The following is a 22,101-nucleotide window of genomic DNA, read 5'->3' as shown; positions in this document are numbered from 1 at the left end:
AACATGTCTATTACAATGAGCCAGAAGATGCCGTTTACGTCAATACTATCAAATCATAAGATTAAAATCCAAAAACCAAAATGTAAAAGATGTTACGTATGGGATTGTCCTGCCATCCTAATCATCTGACAGATTACTTAATGCCAATGCAACCTGATAAATTCCATGTCATCTGACTAGAACTCTGAATAGAAGATTGTGTATCAATTTGATCCCTTTTGAAAATGGATACACTGTACCTCATTGAGGGTTTAAAGCGTTGATTTCCAATTGGACTTATATATCATGAAAGACCTTTCATCTAATAAAAGATAATGTACTGTCCTAGTTTTAATTGTGGTTTGAAAACTTATATATTTTTATTAGAGTATCCTTCGTTTTCATAGACTTGCATCCCTTCCTATTGTATAAAGCATATATGTATGAAATATAACAAATGAGCAATAAAGTACAGTAATTTCAATGCTGTCGAAATTAGTGAATTAATCAAGCGTTGATCTGTTATACTATTTCTAAGACTTATTATATTTACAAAGGTAAACAAAGGCATATAAAAGGATATATACATTCTTTTCTAGACAAAATATTAAAAGTTCTTTGCATGTAAAGAGATTTATAATTTAATATAAATTACTCATCAATAGGATTTAATTACTCATAGGAATAAAAAAACAACAATTGTTAAATTTAATTTTTGATTTTGTTCACCTTTCTTGCCTGTTGTTGTTTTCTGACTTGGCTAATGAAAGGTGCCATTTAAGGAAGTTACTTTGTAATATTTAGTTCAACAATACAGCATTTGATTATTAGGAATTGCAATCACGGTGGGAAATAATAGAATACTGAGACACAGCTGAAATTGTACATGCCACTAAAGGTGATATAATTAACCTCCAATGTACTGACCAAACTGGTCTTTGTACTTCTTTTGGTTATCAGAGAGAATTAATTGGACAAAATGCTACTTTGATGTAGTCACAGTCAGGTTATCCATCAATAAGACTTCAATGGTGGAGAAATGAAGTCATGGTTTTGAGTAGATATGTGAAATACATTATTGATGAGAGATTTACAGAGTATCCATTGGATTATACCTTCAATCTTCAACAAGAAGATTTAGAGGCAACATTCCAATGTAGGGTCACATGGAAGGAGGATGTTACAACATGCACAGTACAAGAAACATCTCAGTAACAATATTACCAACATCAGAGGCTAAGCAATTAACAACAAAAACCAGTGAAACTATGATACCCCTTTCACACCAAAACTCCGGAGACACCCCGGGGTTTATGACCATTCAAAACGTCGAGAAACTCTGGAGATACCCCTTTCACACCAACCTAGCAACACCGGGGTTTATAAAATAAAATTGTAAATGTCGCCCTCTATTTTGTTTGTTTACATAGCGACGATCATTAGAATCATTTTAATTAATAATATTTTTAATTTAATAATTACTTTCAAAAGTCTCAGAAGTAATATAATGTTTTATTGATACTACTTATTATTTTTTAAACCCGCTATATATTTTGTACAAATATTTTGAAATAAAACTAAAGCAATGAGTGATCGTGTGAGGATGACCTTTTGACCTAAAACTCCGGAGTTTTGATGTTGGTACCTTTCACACCAAAACACCGGGGTGTCCCCGCAGTTCGCTCTCCGGAGAATGTTCAGCTGTTCAACCCCGCAGTTTTAAACTCCGGAGTTGCTTGATTTGACCTTTCACACCAAAACAGTGGAGCGTCAACTCCGGAATGTCTTCGGAGTTTTGCTTTTGGTGTGAAAGGGGTATTAGACATCAAACAAATATTGCTGAACATCGATTGCTTCTGAACAATTGACTACACCAACAATCCACCAGACAACTATTAAATCAGAAGATGCTATGACTGCTGACAAGTCTTTGACCATGGAATTGTCTCTTGGTGCAGTTATTGTTCTTCTTCTAATGTACAAAAAGAAACGATACAAATCAAATGCCAAAAAATGGTTATCAAATAGTGGCAAGTGTCAATGAAGTAACAGACATCTACAACAAACCAATTGAAATGAACACTAAACATGACTCTGATGATGTTGCTGAAGAAAAAGAGTATGTATAAGTTGCTGAAGCAGAACATGTCTATAATAATATTAAGGGAGAAAAGAACAAAGAACATGTCTATTACAATGTCAAGGGAGAGAAGAACAAGGAACATGTTCATTACAATGAGCCAGAAGGTGCAGTTTACGTTAATACTACCAAATCATAAGATTAAAAAACAAAAAAGGAAGAGAAGATTTTAAGTATGGCATTGTCCTGCCATCCTAATCACCTGACAGATCACTTAATGCCAATGCCAGCTGATAAGAACTCTGAAAAGAAGATTGTGTATTAACTTCATCTCTTGTGAGCATGATGTATATAAGAACTAGTGCTCTTTCACTGTGGATCATTTAAGGTTTAAATATCATAGAAGTCCTATGGGTCTAATCAGGATGAAGGATCCTGGTTTTAATTTTGGTTGGAGAACTTTTATCATATTATTCTTACAGAGTGTCTCACTTTTAGCTTTTAATCATTATCTAACTGTTAACAACTGAACAGTTCAGTCGAAAATAGAACGGTACTGAAAAAAACAAACAAAAAAAAGCATATATAAACATGTTCTACACAGCCTAGGTTAGGCTATGAAACGACTATTGATAAATAAATGAACAGTTAATACTGTTGAAGTATAATTTGAGTATCCTTTGTTTTCATACGCCTGCATGTCCATTGCTATTGTACAAAGCATCTGTATGAAATATACCAAATGAGCAATAATGCACAGTAATGCTGTCATAAAGAGTGAATAAATCAGGTGGAGTGTCATTATTTCTAAGACCTATTGTGCTATGTTTACTGAAGCAGGCAGTTGTTCCATACTTGGTATGTTCTGTATACACTTTTCTAGGTGAACAGATTCATACATACATAAATAACCAGTTCAAAGAATTTAATTAACTATAACAACATTAGTAATAAAAAAAAAAAAACTGAAGAATTTATTTCATTTCATAAATATTCTTGGCCAGAAATAGTTATTAATAATTAAAAGTTTTATTTTTATTCTATATTAATGGAATATTCCATTTAAGGAAGTTAATTTCTAATATTTAAGTTTGATAATTGAGCATTAGATTATTAGGAATTTCAGCCATGATGGGAAATAAATTTGTTGATATTTTGTGGATTTTTTCACTAATAATGAATATATTGCAAACAAACCAAGAGGAATATAGAATATTGATAGGAGAATCATCTGTAATTGTAGATGCCACTGAAGGTGATATAATCAACCTTCAATGTACTAATCAAACTTTGACAGAGGAACATTACATCGTCTGGTACAGAACAACTCATTATCCTGGAGCTGGAAGAGATATTTACAGAAATGGAATGCTATTAACCTCTGACCTTGGCCAAGAAGCACTGGCTTACTCACTTAACAACTCCACTGAATTTGAATTTACAATATCAGTTGCAAGTGGGCTTGAACAATTTATTAGCTACAATAATTACAGATGTGCAGTCTATATAGCAACAAATACTGGTAATGAATTAATAGATATACCAGGATATATCCTTCTGTCTATAGAATATCCACCACCAGCACCATACCCTCTTTGTACTTCTACTGGTTATCAGAGAGATTTAATTGGACAAAATGTTATCTTGACCTGTACAACACAGCCAGGTAATCCAGCCATACGCATTGAATGGTGGAGAAATGAAGTCATGGTTTTGAGTAGATATGTAGTATATGATAGTATTAACATGAGATTTACAGAATACTCATTGGACTACACCATTATTCTTCAGCAAGAAGATTTAGATGCAACATACCAATGTAGGGTCACATGGAAAGAGGATGTTACAACATGTACAGTACAGGATACATCAACAACTATACTACCAACAACAGAACACCAGCAAGTGTCAACAAGTGAAACTACTAGGCATCAAACAAATATTGCATTAATATCAACTGTTCCTGAAGACAACAGGGTTATGACAACAATGAGTATTAACACATTGACTACACCAACTATCTATCACACAACTTTGAAATCAGAAGGTGCTATGATTGCTGACAGGTCTTTAACCATTGGATTGTCTCTTGGAGCAGTTATTGTTCTTCTAATACTCATAATAATCTTATTACTGTACAAGAGAAAGCATGAAGATCAGTCGCCAAATAATGGTGACCAAACGATGGCAGGTGTCACTGAAGTAACAGACTACAACACACCAATTGAAATGAACACAGAACATGTGTATGATGATGTTGCTGAAAAAAAAGAACATGTCTATAACAATGTCAAAGGAGAAAAGAACAAAGAACATGTTTATTACAATGAGCCAAAAGATGCTGTTTACGTCAATACTACCAAATCATAAGATTAAAATCCAAAAACATATAAAAGATGTTAAGTATGGGATTTTCCTGCCATCCTAATCATCTGACAGATTACTTAACTCTGAAAAGAAGATTGTGTATTAACTTCATCTCTTGTGAGCATGATGTATATAAGAACTAGTGCTCTTTCACTGTAGCTCATTGAAGGTTTAAATATGTTTAGAAGCCCTGTGGGTTTAATCAAGGTGAAGGGTCCTGGTTTTTATTGTGGATGGGGAACTTTTATCATATTATTCTTACAGAATGTCTCACTTTTAGCTTTTTAATCATTATCTTTATGTTAACAACTGAACAGTTTAGTGGAAAATAGAACAGTAGTGAAAAAAAAGCATATCCAGAGGTATAAACCAACAACATGTTCTACACAGCCTAGGTTAGGCTATGAAACAACTATTGATAAATAAATGAACAGTTAATACTGTTGGAGTATAATTGGAGTATCCTTGGTTTTCATAGGCCTGCATGTCCATTGCTATTGTACAAAGCATCTGTATGAAATATACCAAATGACCAATAAATGCACAGTAACGCTGTTAAAAAAGAGTGAATAATTCAGGTGGAGTGTCACTATTTCTAAGACCTATTGTGCTATAAAGGTAAACAAAGACATATAAAAGGTTCACTGAAGCAGGGAGTTGTTCCTGACTAAAGTATACTTTTGGTATGTTCTGTATACACTTTTCTAGGTGAACAGATTCATACATACATAAATAACCAGTTCAAAGAATTTAATTAACTATAACAACATTAGTAATAAAAAAAAACAATTGAAGAATTTATTTCATAAATATTCTTGACCAGAAATAGTTATTAATAATTAAAAGTTTTATTTTTATTCTATATTAATGGAATATTCCATTTAAGGAAGTTAAGTTCTAATATTTAAGTTTGATAATTGAGCATTAGTTTATTAGGAATTTCAGCCATGGCGGGAAATAAATTTGTTGATATTTTGTGGATTATTTCACTCATAACGAAAATAAAGTAAATAAAGCATATTACAAAGTATAAGCCTATCACCAAAATAGCCGAGTAGTACTACAGTATTCCTGTAAGATGATTCATATTTAACCAACCTACTATATTTTGTACTCAACTTTGTTCATATTTGACTCATACTCGGTATAAATTGGTAAAATAATCTAGTCTAGTCAAGCTAATTATAAAATACCTATAAACAAGAAAATGTATTCATTCATATTTATTTATTTTATTCAGTTGACAACCAACAGCGATGAAACCGCCACTAACAGGAATAAGAATACTGTACAAGTATAAAAGTATAATAAAATATATCATTATAGTGTCAATTCATAGTCCTTCATGTTCCTTTTGTTTAAACTATTAAATCTAAATTCCATATGTTTAAGTCTTGACAATCATATTTATGTTGAGGAAAACAATTTTTCCATGTACCTTTTCATATATGTAAAAAATAAAGATTTTATTTGACTATTCAACTGCATAGAACATCTTTGTATTTGATCATTACCAAACAAGCAATAATATAATTTCAATGGAATCATAAGTTACAGTAATCTTGTTCAAATGAATGCCACACTTTATTATTATTATTTAGACCCATTGTATAAAGGTAAAAAAGAAGAAGAACAGTTTTGTTAGCTAAATAACACACATAAAAGGCTCAGTGAAGTATACAATTTTTTGTATATTCTTTGCTATTAAAACATCAAATATCAAGTTCTTCTGTTGGAAAAAAGGATTCCTACCTAATTTTCATAGTTTTAATACATTTACAATAACAAAACAATGAATTAAAATCAACTGCAAACTAAACATTTCCTTGGCAAGTACTGCTAATTAATAGATTAAAAATCTTTATTTGTATTTACAATTAATGGAATATGCTATTTCAGGAAGTTAATTTATAGATTATTAGAATTGCAGTTATGTTTGGAAATAAACTTGTTGATGTTTTGTGGATCATTTCACTTCATTTCACAAACGTATTGCAAACAAATCAAGAGGAATATATAATATTGATAGGAGAATCAGCTAAAGTTGTACCTGCCAATGAAGGTGACATAATCAACCTCCAATGTACTGATCAAACTTTCACAGAGGATCACTACATCATTTGGTTCAGAGACATTCTACCTACGTCAAATGAAACTGAGACTTTCAGAGATGAAACACTGTTAACCTCTGGCATAGGAGAAGAAGCACTGGCCTACTCACTTAACAACTCCACTGAAGTAGTAGTAACTAGTACTGGTAGTAAATTAATAGATATAACTGGTTCTGTCATTCTGTCAATACAGTATCCACCACCAGTACCATATCTCCTTTGTACTGATACTGGTTACCAGAGTGATTCAATTGGACAGAATGCTACCTTGACCTGTATAACACAGCCAGGTTATCCATCAATAACCATTGGATTGTGGAGAAATGAAGTCATGCTTTTGAGTAGATATGTACAATACTTAAGTAGTGAAAGATTTACAGAATATTCATTGGATTATAACTTTACTCTTCAACAACAAGATTTAGATGCAACATTCCAATGTAGGGTCACTTGGATGGAGGATGTTACAACATGTACAGTACAGGAAACATCTCAGACAACTATATTACCAACAACAGAACCAGCGGAATTGGCAATTTCCAGTATATATAAACCAACCACCATAAACATGTTCAACACAGCTTAGGTTAGGCTATGAAAAGACTATTGATAAATAAATTTACAGTAACGCTGTACACGTATAATTGTGAATGTCATTTGTTTTTATAGACTTGTATGTCCACTGCAATTGTGTATAAAGCATGTTTATGTATATAATATACCAAATGAGCAAACATGTCAATGATGTCATAACTGAGTGAATTTACCAGGTGGGGCTAACTATTTGTAAGACCCATTGTATTTACCAAATGAGCAATAATGCACAGTAATGCTGTCATAAAGAGTGAATAAATCAGGTGGAGTGTCATTATTTCTAAGACCTATTGTGCTATAAAGGTAAACAAAGGTAAACAAAGACATATAAAAGGTTTACTGAAGCAGGCAGTTGTTCCATACTTGGTATGTTCTGTATACACTTTTCTAGGTGAACAGATTCATACATACATAAATAACCAGTTCAAAGAATTTAATTAACTATAACAACATTAGTAATAAAAAAAAAACAACTGAAGAATTTATTTCATTTCATAAATATTCTTGGCCAGAAATAGTTATTAATAATTAAAAGTTTTATTTTTATTCTATATTAATGGAATATTCCATTTAAGGAAGTTAATTTCTAATATTTAAGTTTGATAATTGAGCATTAGATTATTAGGAATTTCAGCCATGATGGGAAATAAATTTGTTGATATTTTGTGGATTTTTTCACTAATAACGAATATATTGCAAACAAACCAAGAGGAATATAGAATATTGATAGGAGAATCATCTGTAATTGTAGATGCCACTGAAGGTGATATAATCAACCTTCAATGTACTAATCAAACTTTGACAGAGGAACATTACATCGTCTGGTACAGAACAACTCATTATCCTGGAGCTGGAAGAGATATTTACAGAAATGGAATGCTATTAACCTCTGACCTTGGCCAAGAAGCACTGGCTTACTCGCTTAATAACTCCACTGAATTTGAATTTACAATATCAGTTGCAAGTGGGCTTGAACAATTTATTAACTCCAATAATTACAGATGTGAAATCTATATAGCAACAAATACTGGTAAGGAATTAATAGATATACCAGGATATGTCCTTCTGTCTATAAAATATCCACCACCAGCACCATACCCTCTTTGTACTTCTACTGGTTATCAGAGAGATTTAATTGGACAAAATGTTATCTTGACCTGTACAACACAGCCAGGTAATCCAAGAATAAGCATTCAATGGTGGAGAAATGAAGTCATGGTTTTGAGTAGATATGTAGTATATGATAGTATTAACATGAGATTTACAGAATACTCATTGGACTACACCATTATTCTTCAACAAGAAGATTTAGATGCAACATACCAATGCAGAGTAACATGGTGGGGCCCGGGGCCTATTACAACGTGTACAGTACAGGAAACATCTCAGACAACAATATTACCAACAACAGAACCAGCGGAATTGGCAACAAGTGAAACTACTAGGCATCAAACAAATATTGCATTAAAATCAACTGTTCCTGAACACAACAGGGTTATGACAACAATGAGTATTAACACATTGACTACACCAACTATCCATCAGACAACTTTGAAATCAGAAGGTGCTATGATTGCTGATAAGTCTTTAACCATTGGATTGTCTCTTGGTGCAGTTATTGTTCTTCTAATACTCATAATAATCTTATTACTGTACAAGAGAAAGCATGAAGATCAGTCGCCAAATAATGGTGACCAAACGATGGCAGGTGTCACTGAAGTAACAGACATCTACAACAAACCAATTGAAATGAACACAGAACATGTGTGTAATGATGTTGCTGAAGAAAAAGAACATGTCTATAACAATGTCAAAGGAGAAAAGAACAAAGAACATGTTTATTACAATGAGCCAAAAGATGCAGTTTACGTCAATACTACCAAATCATAAGATAAGATAAAAAAAACAAAACAAAATAAAAGATGTTAAGTACGGGATTGTCCTGCAATCTTAAGCATCTGACTGATTACTTAATGCCAATGCCACCTGATAAATGTCATGTTAGTCACCTGACTAGAACTCTCAAAAGAAGATTGTGCTTCATCTTCATCAACTTCATCTCTTGTGAGCTAGAATACAAGAACTATTTTTCCAAAATGATCACCTTCATTAAATAGGGTTTAATTGTGGTTGGGGAACTTTTATCATATAATTCTTACAGAATTTCTCACTCATAGCATTTATTCATTATCTTACTAAATATATGAACAGTTTTAGTGGTATATATAATGGCGCTGAAAAAAAAACACACACACTACTAAAGTATATCTAGAGGTATACTGTAAGCCACTACCATAAACAGGTTTTAAACAGCCTATGTTAGGCTATGAAACGACTATTAATAAATAAATTTACAGTAACACTGTACATGTATAATTGGAGTGTCCTTTGTTTTCATAGACTTGTATGTCTACTGCTATTGTATAAAGCATGTTTATGTATGTAATTTACCAAATGAGCAAACATGTCAATGATGTCATAACTGAGTGAATTAACCAGGTGGAGTGTAACACTATTTCACCCATTGTATTTACAAAGGTAAACAAAGGTATATAAAAGGCTCACTAAAGTATATGATACTTTTGATATGTATATTCTTTTATAGACAAAATATAAACAGTTCTTTGCAGGTAAAAAGATTCATACTGTACTTTAATATAAATAACCAATCAATAGCATTTAATTACCCATAGGAATAAAAAAAAAAACCAATTGTTAAATTTATTTACAAAATATTCTTGGCCAGAAATATTTTTTTTTTTTTTTTTTAAAGCAATATTATAATTTTAGATTAATGGAATATTCCATTTAAGGAAGTTAATTTCCAATATTTAGTTGACAATTTAGTATTAGATTATCAAAAATTGCAGCCATGGTTGGAGATAAACTTGCTGATATTTTGTGGATTATTTCACTTATTACAAACATATTGCAAACAAATCAAGAGGAATCTAGACGACTTGTGACAGGAGAATCACAAAGACTTATTGATGCTAATGAAGGTGATATATTTGACTTCAAATGTACTGATCAAACTTTTATGCAGGAACATTACATCATCTGGTATAGAAAAATGGATGGATATGCTGAAGATGAAACAGAGGTTTACAGAAATGGAACACTACTGACCTCTGACCTTGAAGAAGAAGCATTGGCATTTTCACTTAACCACTTCAATGAAATTGAATTTACATTAACCATTACACGAGGGCTTGAACATTTTATACACTTAAATATTTATAGATGTAAAGTAATAGCAACTAGTACTGGTAGTGAATTAATAGATATAACTGGTTATGTCATTTTGTTCGTAGAATATCCACCACCAGCACCATATCCTCTTTGTACTTCTACTGGTTACCAGAGTGATTTAATTGGGCAAATTGCTACCTTGACCTGTACAACACAGCCAGGTAATCCAACCATAAGCATTGAATGGTGGAGAAATGAAGTCATGGTTTGGAATGGAAATGTAACATATGATAGTAATAGTAACTTGAGATTTAAAGAGTACTCATTGGACTATGCCTTCAATCTTCAACAAGAAGATTTAGAGGCAACATACCAATGTAGGGTCACATGGATGGAGGATGTTACAACATGCACAGTACAGGAAACATCTCTGACAACAATACCAACACCAGATGGAAACACAACCTCTACCAATGGCACTAAAGAATCTTCTAATGAAGTCAGCATAATAACATATCTATTTGCTATTCCAGCTGTTATTTGTATTTGTCTTCTATTGTTTCTAATTTGTGTTGTCTTGAAGAAACAAGCTGGGAAAGGAAAGTCTAAAACAGATGGTGATAAAGTACAGGTGAAGTATTCCAATAAAAGTCAGGGATTATACAGAGAGTCTAATCCCATGTATGATGGATTAGCTACAAAGAATCAACCAGAATTTATGATACAGCCAGAACTGAAGATATCATCTGACAAACAAAGTAGAAGTGACACCTATTCCCAGGTAGTTCCGAAGTCAATAAGAAATTCCAAATTACAGCAAGATAATGAGTCTGAATATCCTATAGAAGATGACAATGGTATGGTTGATAACAACATATATGAAGATAATATCTGAACATTATAGCAAAATATATAATGGTACTGAAAGAAATAAATACTCTATCAATGCATATTCAGGTAAAGTTTACCACCAAATGTGGACAATGTGTAACTGTACAAATATCTATTAAAAGATTTATAGGAATAAAGTCAATTTTCAGAGATAACAGTACAATATCATAGTTTTATTTTCATTATTTTGTATTCATAGGCGCTACACATTTCTAGTTTTAAACTATCCCATTCAATTTACCTATGACCTTTAACATCAATTATGATGTCATACTTTATCTATCTGACTGAATGAGTTATTGGTGTGCATTTAAACAGTGTATGGAATATAAATTCTATCCACTGTTTAAATGCAGAGCACCGTGTGATTAGTAAAGCCCCATACTAACCCACATAAAAGAAGAACTACAGTTTTGTTTAGTAAATAAACATGTTAGATACTCAGCGAAGTATACAATATTTGATGTATTATTTGCTAGTAAAACAAAATATCTTCTGCAGAAAAAAAAATCATTTTAAAATATGATTAAATTAACCATTATAGAAAAAAATAAAATATACAAAATACTAAACAAATTAATTGAATTTGTTTCCAATATTCTTCAAGAAACTTAATATATTAATATATTCACAAATTTTAATTTATTCTACATTAATGGAATATTCCACTTAAGGAAGTTAACTTAAAATTCAGAAGTTTGAGAATTGACCATCAGATGATTACAAATTGCAGCTATGGTAGGAGATAAACTTGTTGATATTTTGTGGATAATTTCACTTATAACAAACATTGTGCCAACAACACAAGAGCAATATAGAGGACTTGTGACAGCAGAAGCACCTGAAACTGTATATGCTAATGAAGGTGATATATTTGACTTTAAATGTTCTGATCAAACTTTGACAGAGGAACATTACATTGTCTGGATCAGAAAAGATTACTATACTGAAGATGATGCAGAGATTTACAGAAATGGAATGTTGCTGACCTCTGACCTTGGTCAAGAAGCACTGGCCTACTCACTTAACAACTCTACCGAAGCTGAATTTACAATAACAATTGAAAAAGGACTTAGGCATATTCTTCGCTTCAAAAATTATAGATGTGTAGCAATAGCAACTAGTACTGGTAATGAATTATTAACAGGTTATGTCGTTTTTTATGTATATTTTCCACCGCCAGCGCCTTATCCCCTTTGTACTTCTACTGGTTATCAGAGAGATTTAGTTGGCCAAACTGCTACCTTGACCTGTAAAACACAGCAAGCTAATCCACTACTATGGATTCAATGGTGGAGAAATGAAGTCATGGTTTCGAGTAGAAATGTTGCATTTTTGGGTGGAGAGAGGTTTACAGAATATCCATTGGATTATAACTTTATTCTTCAACAAGAAGATTTAGATGCAACATACCAATGCAGAGTAACATGGTGGGGCCCGGGGGATATTACAACGTGTACAGCAGAAGAAACATCACAGACAACAATATTACCAACAATAGAACCAATAACAGACCCAGAGACATTGACGACAAAAGCCAGCAAAACTATTTGGTATAAAACAAATATTGCATCAACATCGATTGTTTCAACAATTAGCAGAAATACATTGACTCCACCAACAATCCATCAGACAACATCTAAAGTGGAAGTTACTACAACTTCTGATAAGTCAATAATTAGCAGAAACACATTGGCTACACCAACATTCTATCAAACAACATCTACTACAACTTTAACTTCACAGTTTTTAACCATTGGTGCAGTTATTGTTCTTCTACTGATATTCCTAATAATCTCATTACTGTACAAGAGAAATTCTAGAAATCAGATGCTAAACAATGGTGTCACTGAAGTAACTGACATATACAACAAATCAATTGAAATGAACACTGAACATGTCTATAATGATGTTGCTGAAGAAAAAGAACATGTCTATAATGCTGTTGCTGAAGAAAAAGAATATGTCTATAATGATGTTGCTGAAGGAAAAGAACATGTTTATAATGGTGTTGCAAAAGAAAAAGAAGTAACTGACATATACAACAAATCAATTGAAATGAACGCTGAACATGTCTATAATGATGTTGCTGAAGAAAAAGAACATGTCTATAATGATGTTGCTGAAGAAAAAGAACATGTCTATAATGATGTTGCTGAAGAAAAAGAACATGTCTATAATTATGTTGCTGAAGAAAAAGAACATGTCTATAATGATGTTGCAAAAGAAAAAGAACATGTCTATAATGATGTTAAGGAAGAAAATAACAAGGAACATGTATATTACAATGATGCAGGAGATAAGGTCTACATTAACACTACCACATCTGGACATAAGGCTAATAAGAAACAGGTAGAAGACATACAGTATGAGATTACATTGCCATCATAATCACCTGACAGACGATAATGACAACTTGTAATAACAAATCTTAAACCTAATAAACACAGGAATATTATTATACACACTTTACTTTTTAACATCTGGTTATACTGCCTTTAGTGTGTAAAAACCATTAGTACATGACTCAAAATTTCTTATGAGAAACAAACTGTTTCTACTACACAAAGCTACAATATGTACGATAAAACAATTGATTGCTATAATAGAGAAATTTATATAAAACCTAAATAGATTTCTGTCATATATGATAGGACGATTGTGGGTCACATGATAAAAAGAGGCATATATATAAAACCTAAAAAGATTGGACAATTGTGGGTCACGTGATAAAAAGAGGCACATGTATTATCATGATTATCAAGTTTTAATTTTGGTTGAGGGAACTTTTACTTTACTCTTCCATTTACTCATTATTATAACAACTGTGCCGTAGTTATAGTTGAATATATAATGGAACTGAAGGCAAATAATCTAACTGATGTAAATAAAGCATATTACAAATTACCAGCATATTACAAAGTACAAGCCTATCACCATATTAGCCGAGTAGTACTACAGTATTCCTGTAAGATGATTTATATAACCAACCTACCATATTTTGTGTTCAACTTTGTTCATATTTGACTCATACTCGGTATAAATTGGTAAAAGAATCTAGTCTAGTCAAGCTAATTATAAAATACCTATAAACAAGAAAATGTATTCATTCATATTTATTTATTTTATTCAGTTGACAACCAACAACGATGAAACCGCCACTAACAGTATAAAACTAAGTATAAAAGTATAATAAAATATATCATTATAGTGTCAATTCATAGTCCTTCATGTTCCTTTTGTTTAAACTATTAAATCTAAATTCCATTTCTCTATACCTTGACGTTCATATTTCTGTTGAGGAAAACAATTTTTCCATGTACGTTTTTATATATGGAACAAATCAAGATTTTATTTGATTATTCAACTGCATAGAGCATCTTTGTTTTCGATCATTACCAAATGAGCAATAATATAATTTCAATGGAATCATAAGTTACAGTAATCTTGTTCAAATGAATGCCACACAATATTATTATTATTTAGGCCCATTGTATGAAGGTAGAAAAGAGGAAGAACAGTTTTGTTGACTAAATAAACACACATAAAATGCTCAGTGAGGTATACAATATTTGGTATATCTTCGTTAGTAAGACATCAAATATCAAGTTCTTATGTTGAAAAATTCATACCTAATATTCTTACTTTTAATAAATTCATGCCAACTGATAAATTTCATGTTAATCACCTGACGAAAACTCTGAAAAGAAGATTGTGTATCAATTTGACCTCTTTTGAGAATGCAACTATTGCTCTTTCACTGTACCTCATTGAGGTAAAAGGATTCATATTCTACTTTAACATAAATCATAATAAACCAATCAATAGGATTTAATTACCCATAGGAATAAAAAAAAAACCAATTGTTAAATTTATTTACAAAATACTCTTGCCCAGAAATATTTTGAAATTTTTTCACATTCGCTATTTGCATCACTTTACACACGTGTCCTATACACGTTATAATAATATTGAGGGCATACTGTATAAAACTTTCGTTTACAAAACGAAACACCCATTGTGTTACAAAGGTAAACAGAGGAATATATAAAAGGCACAGCGAAGTATACAATACTTTTGGTGTGTTTACTCATTTCTAATGTACAAAATAATAAGTTATCTGCAGGTAAAATAGATTCATACATACATATAAATAACCAATTAATAGCATTTAATTAATAACTAAACAACATAGGAACTATTGCAGGATTTACTTTAAAAATATTCTTGACAGAAATATTGATTAATATTTAAAAGTTTATTTTTATTCTATATTAATGGAATATTCCATTTAAGGAAGTTAATTTCTAATTTTAGTTTACCTCCGCCAAGGAGGTATATGTAATCGATTGTTTGTTTGTTAGCAGGATTACTCAAAAAGCTATTGTATAAAGCATGTTTATGTATATAATATACCAAATGAGCAAACATGTCAATGATGTCATAACTGAGTGAATTAACCAGGTGGAGTATAACACTATTTGTAAGACCCATTGTATTTACAAAAGTAACAAAGGTATATAAAAGGCTCACTAAAGTATATGATACTTTTGATATGTATATCCTTTTCTAGACACAATATAAAAAGTTCTTTGCAGAGATAAAAGGATTCATACTGTACTTTAATATAAATCATAAATAACCAATCAATAGGATCTAATTACCCATAGGAATAAAAAAAAAATTGTTCAATTTATTTAAAAAATATTCTTGGCCAGCATTTTAAAACTTTTAAAATAAAAGCAATATTAACATTTTATATTAATGGAATATTCCATTTAAGGAAGTTAATTTCTAATATTTAGACAATTCAGTATTAGATTATCAAAAATTGCAGCCATGGTGGGAGATAAACTTGTTGATATTTTGTGGATTACTTCACTCATAACGAACATTGTGCCAACAAATCAAGAGGAATCTGGACAACATGTGATACATACACGTATTGATGCTACTGAAGGTGATATATTTGACTTCAAATGTACTGATGAAACTTTGACAGAGGAACATTACATCATCTGGTATAGAACAAGTGGATATACTGAAGATGAAAAAGAGATTTACAGAAATGGAACACTACTGACCTTTGACCTTGGAGAAGAAGCATTGGCATATTCACTTAACAATGTCAATGAAATTGAATTTACAATAACCATTGTACGAGGAATTGGAAATTTTATACATTTAAATATTTATAGATGTAAAGTAATAGCCACTAGTACTGGTAATGAATTAATAAATAAAACTGGTTTTGTCATTTTGTTAGTAGAATATCCACCACCAGCACCATATCCTCTTTGTACTTCTACTGGTTACCAGAGTGATTTAATTGGGCAAATTGCTACCTTGACCTGTACAACACAGCCAGGTAATCCAACCATAAGCATTCAATGGTGGAGAAATGAAGTCATGGTTTGGAATGGAAATGTAACATATGATAGTAATAGTAACTTGAGATTTAAAGAGTACTCATTGGACTATGCCTTCAATCTTCAACAAGAAGATTTAGAGGCAACATACCAATGTAGGGTCACATGGATGGAGGATGTTACAACATGCACAGTACAGGAAACATCTCTGACAACAATACCAACACCAGATGGAAACACAACCTCTACCAATGGCACTAAAGAATCTTCTAATGAAGTCAGCATAATAACATATCTATTTGCTATTCCAGCTGTTATTTGTATTTGTCTTCTATTGTTTCTAATTTGTGTTGTCTTGAAGAAACAAGCTGGGAAAGGAAAGTCTAAAACAGATGGTGATAAAGTACAGGTGAAGTATTCCAATAAAAGTCAGGGATTATACAGAGAGTCTAATCCCATGTATGATGGATTAGCTACAAAGAATCAACCAGAATTTATGATACAGCCAGAACTGAAGATATCATCTGACAAACAAAGTAGAAGTGACACCTATTCCCAGGTAGTTCCGAAGTCAATAAGAAATTCCAAATTACAGCAAGATAATGAGTCTGAATATCCTATAGAAGATGACAATGGTATGGTTGATAACAACATATATGAAGATAATATCTGAACATTATAGCAAAATATATAATGGTACTGAAAGAAATAAATACTCTATCAATGCATATTCAGGTAAAGTTTACCACCAAATGTGGACAATGTGTAACTGTACAAATATCTATTAAAAGATTTATAGGAATAAAGTCAATTTTCAGAGATAACAGTACAATATCATAGTTTTATTTTCATTATTTTGTATTCATAGGCGCTACACATTTCTAGTTTTAAACTATCCCATTCAATTTACCTATGACCTTTAACATCAATTATGATGTCATACTTTATCTATCTGACTGAATGAGTTATTGGTCTGCATTTAAACAGTGTATGGAATATAAATTCTATCCACTGTTTAAATGCAGAGCACCGTGTGATTAGTAACGCACATAAAAGAAGAACTACAGTTTTGTTTAGTAAATAAACATGTTAGATACTTAGCGAAGTATACAATATTTGATGTATTATTTGCTAGTAAAACAAAATATTTTCTGCAGAAAAAAAAATCATTTTAAAATATGATCAAATTAACCATTATAGAAAAAAATAAAATATACAAAATACTAAACAAATTAATTGAATTTGTTTCCAATATTCTTCAAGAAACTTAATATATTAATATATTCATAAATTTTAATTTATTCTACATTAATGGAATATTCCACTTAAGGAAGTTAATTTTGAAAATTCAGAAGTTTGAGAATTGATCAGATGATTACAAATTGCAGCTATGGGAGGAGATAAACTTGTTGATATTTTGTGGATAATTTCACTTATAACAAACATTGTGCCAACAACACAAGAGCAATATAGAGGACTTGTGACAGCAGAATCACCTGAAACTGTATATGCTAATGAAGGTGATATATTTGACTTTAAATGTTCTGATCAAACTTTGACAGAGGAACATTACATTGTCTGGATCAGAAAAGATTACTATACTGAAGATGATGCAGAGATTTACAGAAATGGAATGTTGCTGACCTCTGAAATTGGACAAGAAGCACTGGCCTACTCACTTAACAACTCTACCGAAGCTGAATTTACAATAACAATTGAAAAAGGACATATTCTTCACTTCAAAAATTATAGATGTGTAGCAATAGCAACTAGTACTGGTAATGAATTATTAACAGGTTATGTCGTTTTTTATGTATATTTTCCACCGCCAGCGCCTTATCCCCTTTGTACTTCTACTGGTTATCAGAGAGATTTAGTTGGCCAAACTGCTACCTTGACCTGTAAAACACAGCAAGCTAATCCACTACTATGGATTCAATGGTGGAGAAATGAAGTCATGGTTTCGAGTAGAAATGTTGCATTTTTGAGTGGAGAGAGGTTTACAGAATATCCATTGGATTATAACTTTATTCTTCAACAAGAAGATTTAGATGCAACATACCAATGCAGAGTAACATGGTGGGGCCCGGGGGATATTACAACGTGTACAGCAGAAGAAACATCACAGACAACAATATTACCAACAACAGAACCAATAACAGACCCAGAGACATTGACGACAAAAGCCAGCAAAACTACTTGGTATCAAACAAATATTGCATTAACATCGATTGTTTCAACAATTAGCAGAAATACATTGACTCCACCAACAATCCATCAAACAACATCTAAAGTGGAAGTTACTACAACTTCTGATAAGTCAATAATTAGCAGAAACACATTGGCTACACCAACATTCTATCAAACAACATCTACTACAACTTTAACTTCACAGTTTTTAACCATTGGATTGTCTCTTGGTGCAGTTATTGTTCTTCTACTGATATTCCTAATAATCTCATTACTGTACAAGAGAAATCCTAGAAATCAGATGCTAAACAATGGTGTCACTGAAGTAACTGACATATACAACAAATCAATTGAAATGAACACTGAACATGTCTATAATGATGTTGCTGAAGAAAAAGAACATGTCTATAATGATGTTGCTGAAGAAAAAGAACATGTCTATAATGCTGTTGCTGAAGAAAAAGAACATGCTTATAATGATGTTGCAAAAGAAAAAGAACATGTCTATAATTATGTTGCTGAAAAAAAACACCTAAATAGATTTCTGTCATATATGATAGGACGATTGTGGGTCACATGATAAAAAGAGGCATATAAAACCTAAAAAGATTGGACAATTGTGGGTCACATGATAAAAAGAGGCACATGTATTATCATGATTATCAAGTTTTAATTTTGGTTGGGAAACTTTTACTTTACTCTTCCATTTACATATATTATTAGAACAACTGTGCAATAGTTATAGTTGAATATACAATGGAACTGAAGGCAAACAATCTAACTGATGTAAATAAAGCATATTACAAAGTACAAGCCTATCACCAAAATAGCCGAGTAGTACTACAGTATTCCTGTAAGATGATTCATATAACCAACCTACTATATTTTGTACTCAACTTTGTTCATATTTGACTCATACATGGTTTGAAATTGCTAAAAGAATCTAGTCTAGTCAAGCAAATTATAAAATACCTATAACAAGAAAATGTATAAAAATACTGTACAAGTATAAAAGTATAATAAAATATATTAATATAGTGTCAATTCATAGTCCTTCATGTTCCTTTTGTTTAAACTATTAAATCTAAATTCCATTTGTCTAAACCTTGACGTTCATATTTCTGTTTAGGAAAACAATTTTTCCATGTACACTTTTTTATGGAACAAATAAAGATTTTATTTGATTATTCAACTGCATAGAGCATCTTTGTATTTGATCATTACCAAATGAGCAATAATTTCAATGGAATGATAAATTAATCTTGTTCTGTTCAAATGAATGCCACACTATATTATTATTATTATTTAGGCTCATTCTATGAAGGTAGATAAAAGAAGAATAGTTTTGTTGGCTATATAAACACACATAAAAGAGAAGTATATAATATTTGGTATATTCTTGGATAGTAAAACATCAAATATCAAGTTCTTATGTGGAAAAAAGGATTATTTCACTCATAACAAACATTGTGAAACAACACAAGAGGAATCTAGACGACTTGTGACAGGAGAATTAAACAAAATTATTGATGCCACTGAAGGTGATATATTTGACTTCAAATGTACTGATCAAACTTTTATGCAGGAACATTACATCATCTGGTATAGAAAAATTGTATATGCTGAAGATGAAACAGAGATTTACAGAAATGGAACACTACTGACCTCTGACCTTGGAGAAGCAGCATTGGCATTTTCACCTAACAACGTCAATGAATTTGAATTTACAATAATGATTACACGAGGGCTTGAACATTTTATACACTTAAATATTTATAGATGTGAAGTAATAGCAAGTATGACTGGTAATGAATTAATAGATATAACTGGTTTTGTCATTTTGTTAGTAGAATATCCACCACCAGCACCATACCCTCTTTGTACTTCTACTGGTTACCAGAGTGATTTAATTGGGCAAAATGTTATCTTGACCTGTACAACACAGCCAGGTAATCCAACAATAACTATTCAATGGTGGAGAAATGAAGTCATGGTTTGGAATGGAAATGTAACATATGATAGTAACTTGCTATTTATAGAATACTCTTCGGACTATGTCTTCAATCTTCAGCAAGAAGATTTAGAGGCAACATACCAATGTAGGGTCACATGGAAGGAGGATGTTACAACATGTACAGTACAGGAAACATTTCAGACAACAACACCAACAACAGAACCAGAGAAATTGGCAACAAAAACCATAAATCAGACAAATATTGCATCAACATCGTCTTTAACCATTGGATTGTCACTTGGTGCAGTTATTGTTCTTCTTCTAATACTACTAATAATCTTATTACTGTACAAGAGAAATCAGACGCCAAATAATGCTGTTCAAAAGACGGAAGATGTCACTGAAGTAACAGACATCTACAACAAACCAATTGAAATTATCAAAGAACATGCAGTTGCTGCAGAAAAAGAGCATGTCTATATAAATGATGTCAAGAGAGAAATGAACAAAGAACATGTCTATAATGAAGTTGCTGAAGAAAAAGAGCATGTCTATATAAATTATGTCAAGAGAGAAATGAACAAGGTATGATAAGTTATAAAGTATGAGATTACATTGCCATCATAATCACCTCACAGATGATGACAACTGATAATAACGAATCTTAAATATAGTAAACACAGGAATATTATTTTACACAGTTACCTGTTAACATCTGGGTATACTGCCTCTAGTGTTTCAAAAGATAAACCATGAAAATCAGACGCCAAACAATAGTGATCAAACAATGGCAGGTGCCACTGAAGTAACAGACATCTACAACAAACCAATTGAAATGAACACAGAACATGTCTATAATAAAGTTGAAGAACATAATAATATTAAGGAAGAAAAGAACATGTTTGTTACAATGAGCCAGAAGATGCAGTTTACCAAATCAAAAGATTAAAAAAACAAAAAATGCCAATGTCATTTCATGTTAGTCACCTGAATAGAACTCTGAAAAGATGATTGTGTATCAATTTGATCTCTTGTGAGCAAGATTACAAGAATATAGTGCTCTAACTGTAGCTCATTGAGGGTTTACAGAGTTTAATTGTCTATGGCATCAAATAATATAGAAGCCCTATGGGTCTAATCAAGATGAAGTGTCCTAGTTTTAATTTTGTTTGGGGAAATTTTATCATATTATTCTTACAGAATTTCTCACTTATACTTATATAGCATTTAATCATCATCTTACTAAATATCTGAACATTTTAGTGGTATATATAATGGCGCTGAAAAAAACGAAACACACTACTAAAATATATCTAGAGGTATAGTGTAAGCCCACCACCATAAACATGTTCAACACAGCCTATGTTAGGCCAT

General features: G+C 31.6%; 5 protein-coding genes across 7 annotated transcripts in view; 4 read left to right on the top strand and 1 right to left on the bottom strand.

Moving 5' to 3' along the window:
• LOC144855360 (uncharacterized) overlaps positions 1-5,853 on the top strand; it is a 14,225-nt gene extending 8,372 nt beyond the window's left edge. The window contains exon 2 of the mRNA XM_078713198.1: positions 5,434-5,853. The gene's annotated coding sequence lies outside the window, so the exon portion shown is untranslated. The remainder of the gene's footprint in view (positions 1-5,433) is intronic.
• Positions 1-9,411, top strand: part of LOC144855361 (uncharacterized) — a 13,234-nt gene extending 3,823 nt beyond the window's left edge. The window contains exon 2 of the mRNA XM_078713199.1: positions 9,249-9,411. The gene's annotated coding sequence lies outside the window, so the exon portion shown is untranslated. The remainder of the gene's footprint in view (positions 1-9,248) is intronic.
• The window catches only part of LOC144855353 (GRAM domain-containing protein 4-like), a 100,818-nt gene that overhangs the window by 68,765 nt on the left and 9,952 nt on the right, over positions 1-22,101 (bottom strand). The gene's annotated exons all lie outside the window — the stretch shown is intronic.
• Positions 1-22,101, top strand: part of LOC144856133 (uncharacterized) — a 39,830-nt gene that overhangs the window by 14,528 nt on the left and 3,201 nt on the right. The gene's annotated exons all lie outside the window — the stretch shown is intronic.
• Positions 7,645-22,101, top strand: LOC144855358 (uncharacterized). The gene is made up of 2 exons (XM_078713196.1): positions 7,645-9,000; positions 21,650-22,101. Exons 1-2 carry the CDS (start codon positions 7,768-7,770, stop codon positions 21,674-21,676), a joined length of 1,260 nt encoding a protein of 419 aa, XP_078569322.1. The 5' UTR covers positions 7,645-7,767; the 3' UTR covers positions 21,677-22,101.

The sequence above is a fragment of the Antedon bifida genome, chromosome 11, assembly GCF_963402885.1.
Source record: "Antedon bifida chromosome 11, ecAntBifi1.1, whole genome shotgun sequence".
Taxonomy (NCBI): domain Eukaryota; kingdom Metazoa; phylum Echinodermata; class Crinoidea; order Comatulida; family Antedonidae; genus Antedon; species Antedon bifida.
Note: the sequence above shows the minus strand (reverse complement) of the source record. Positions and strands in the feature narration are given on the sequence as shown.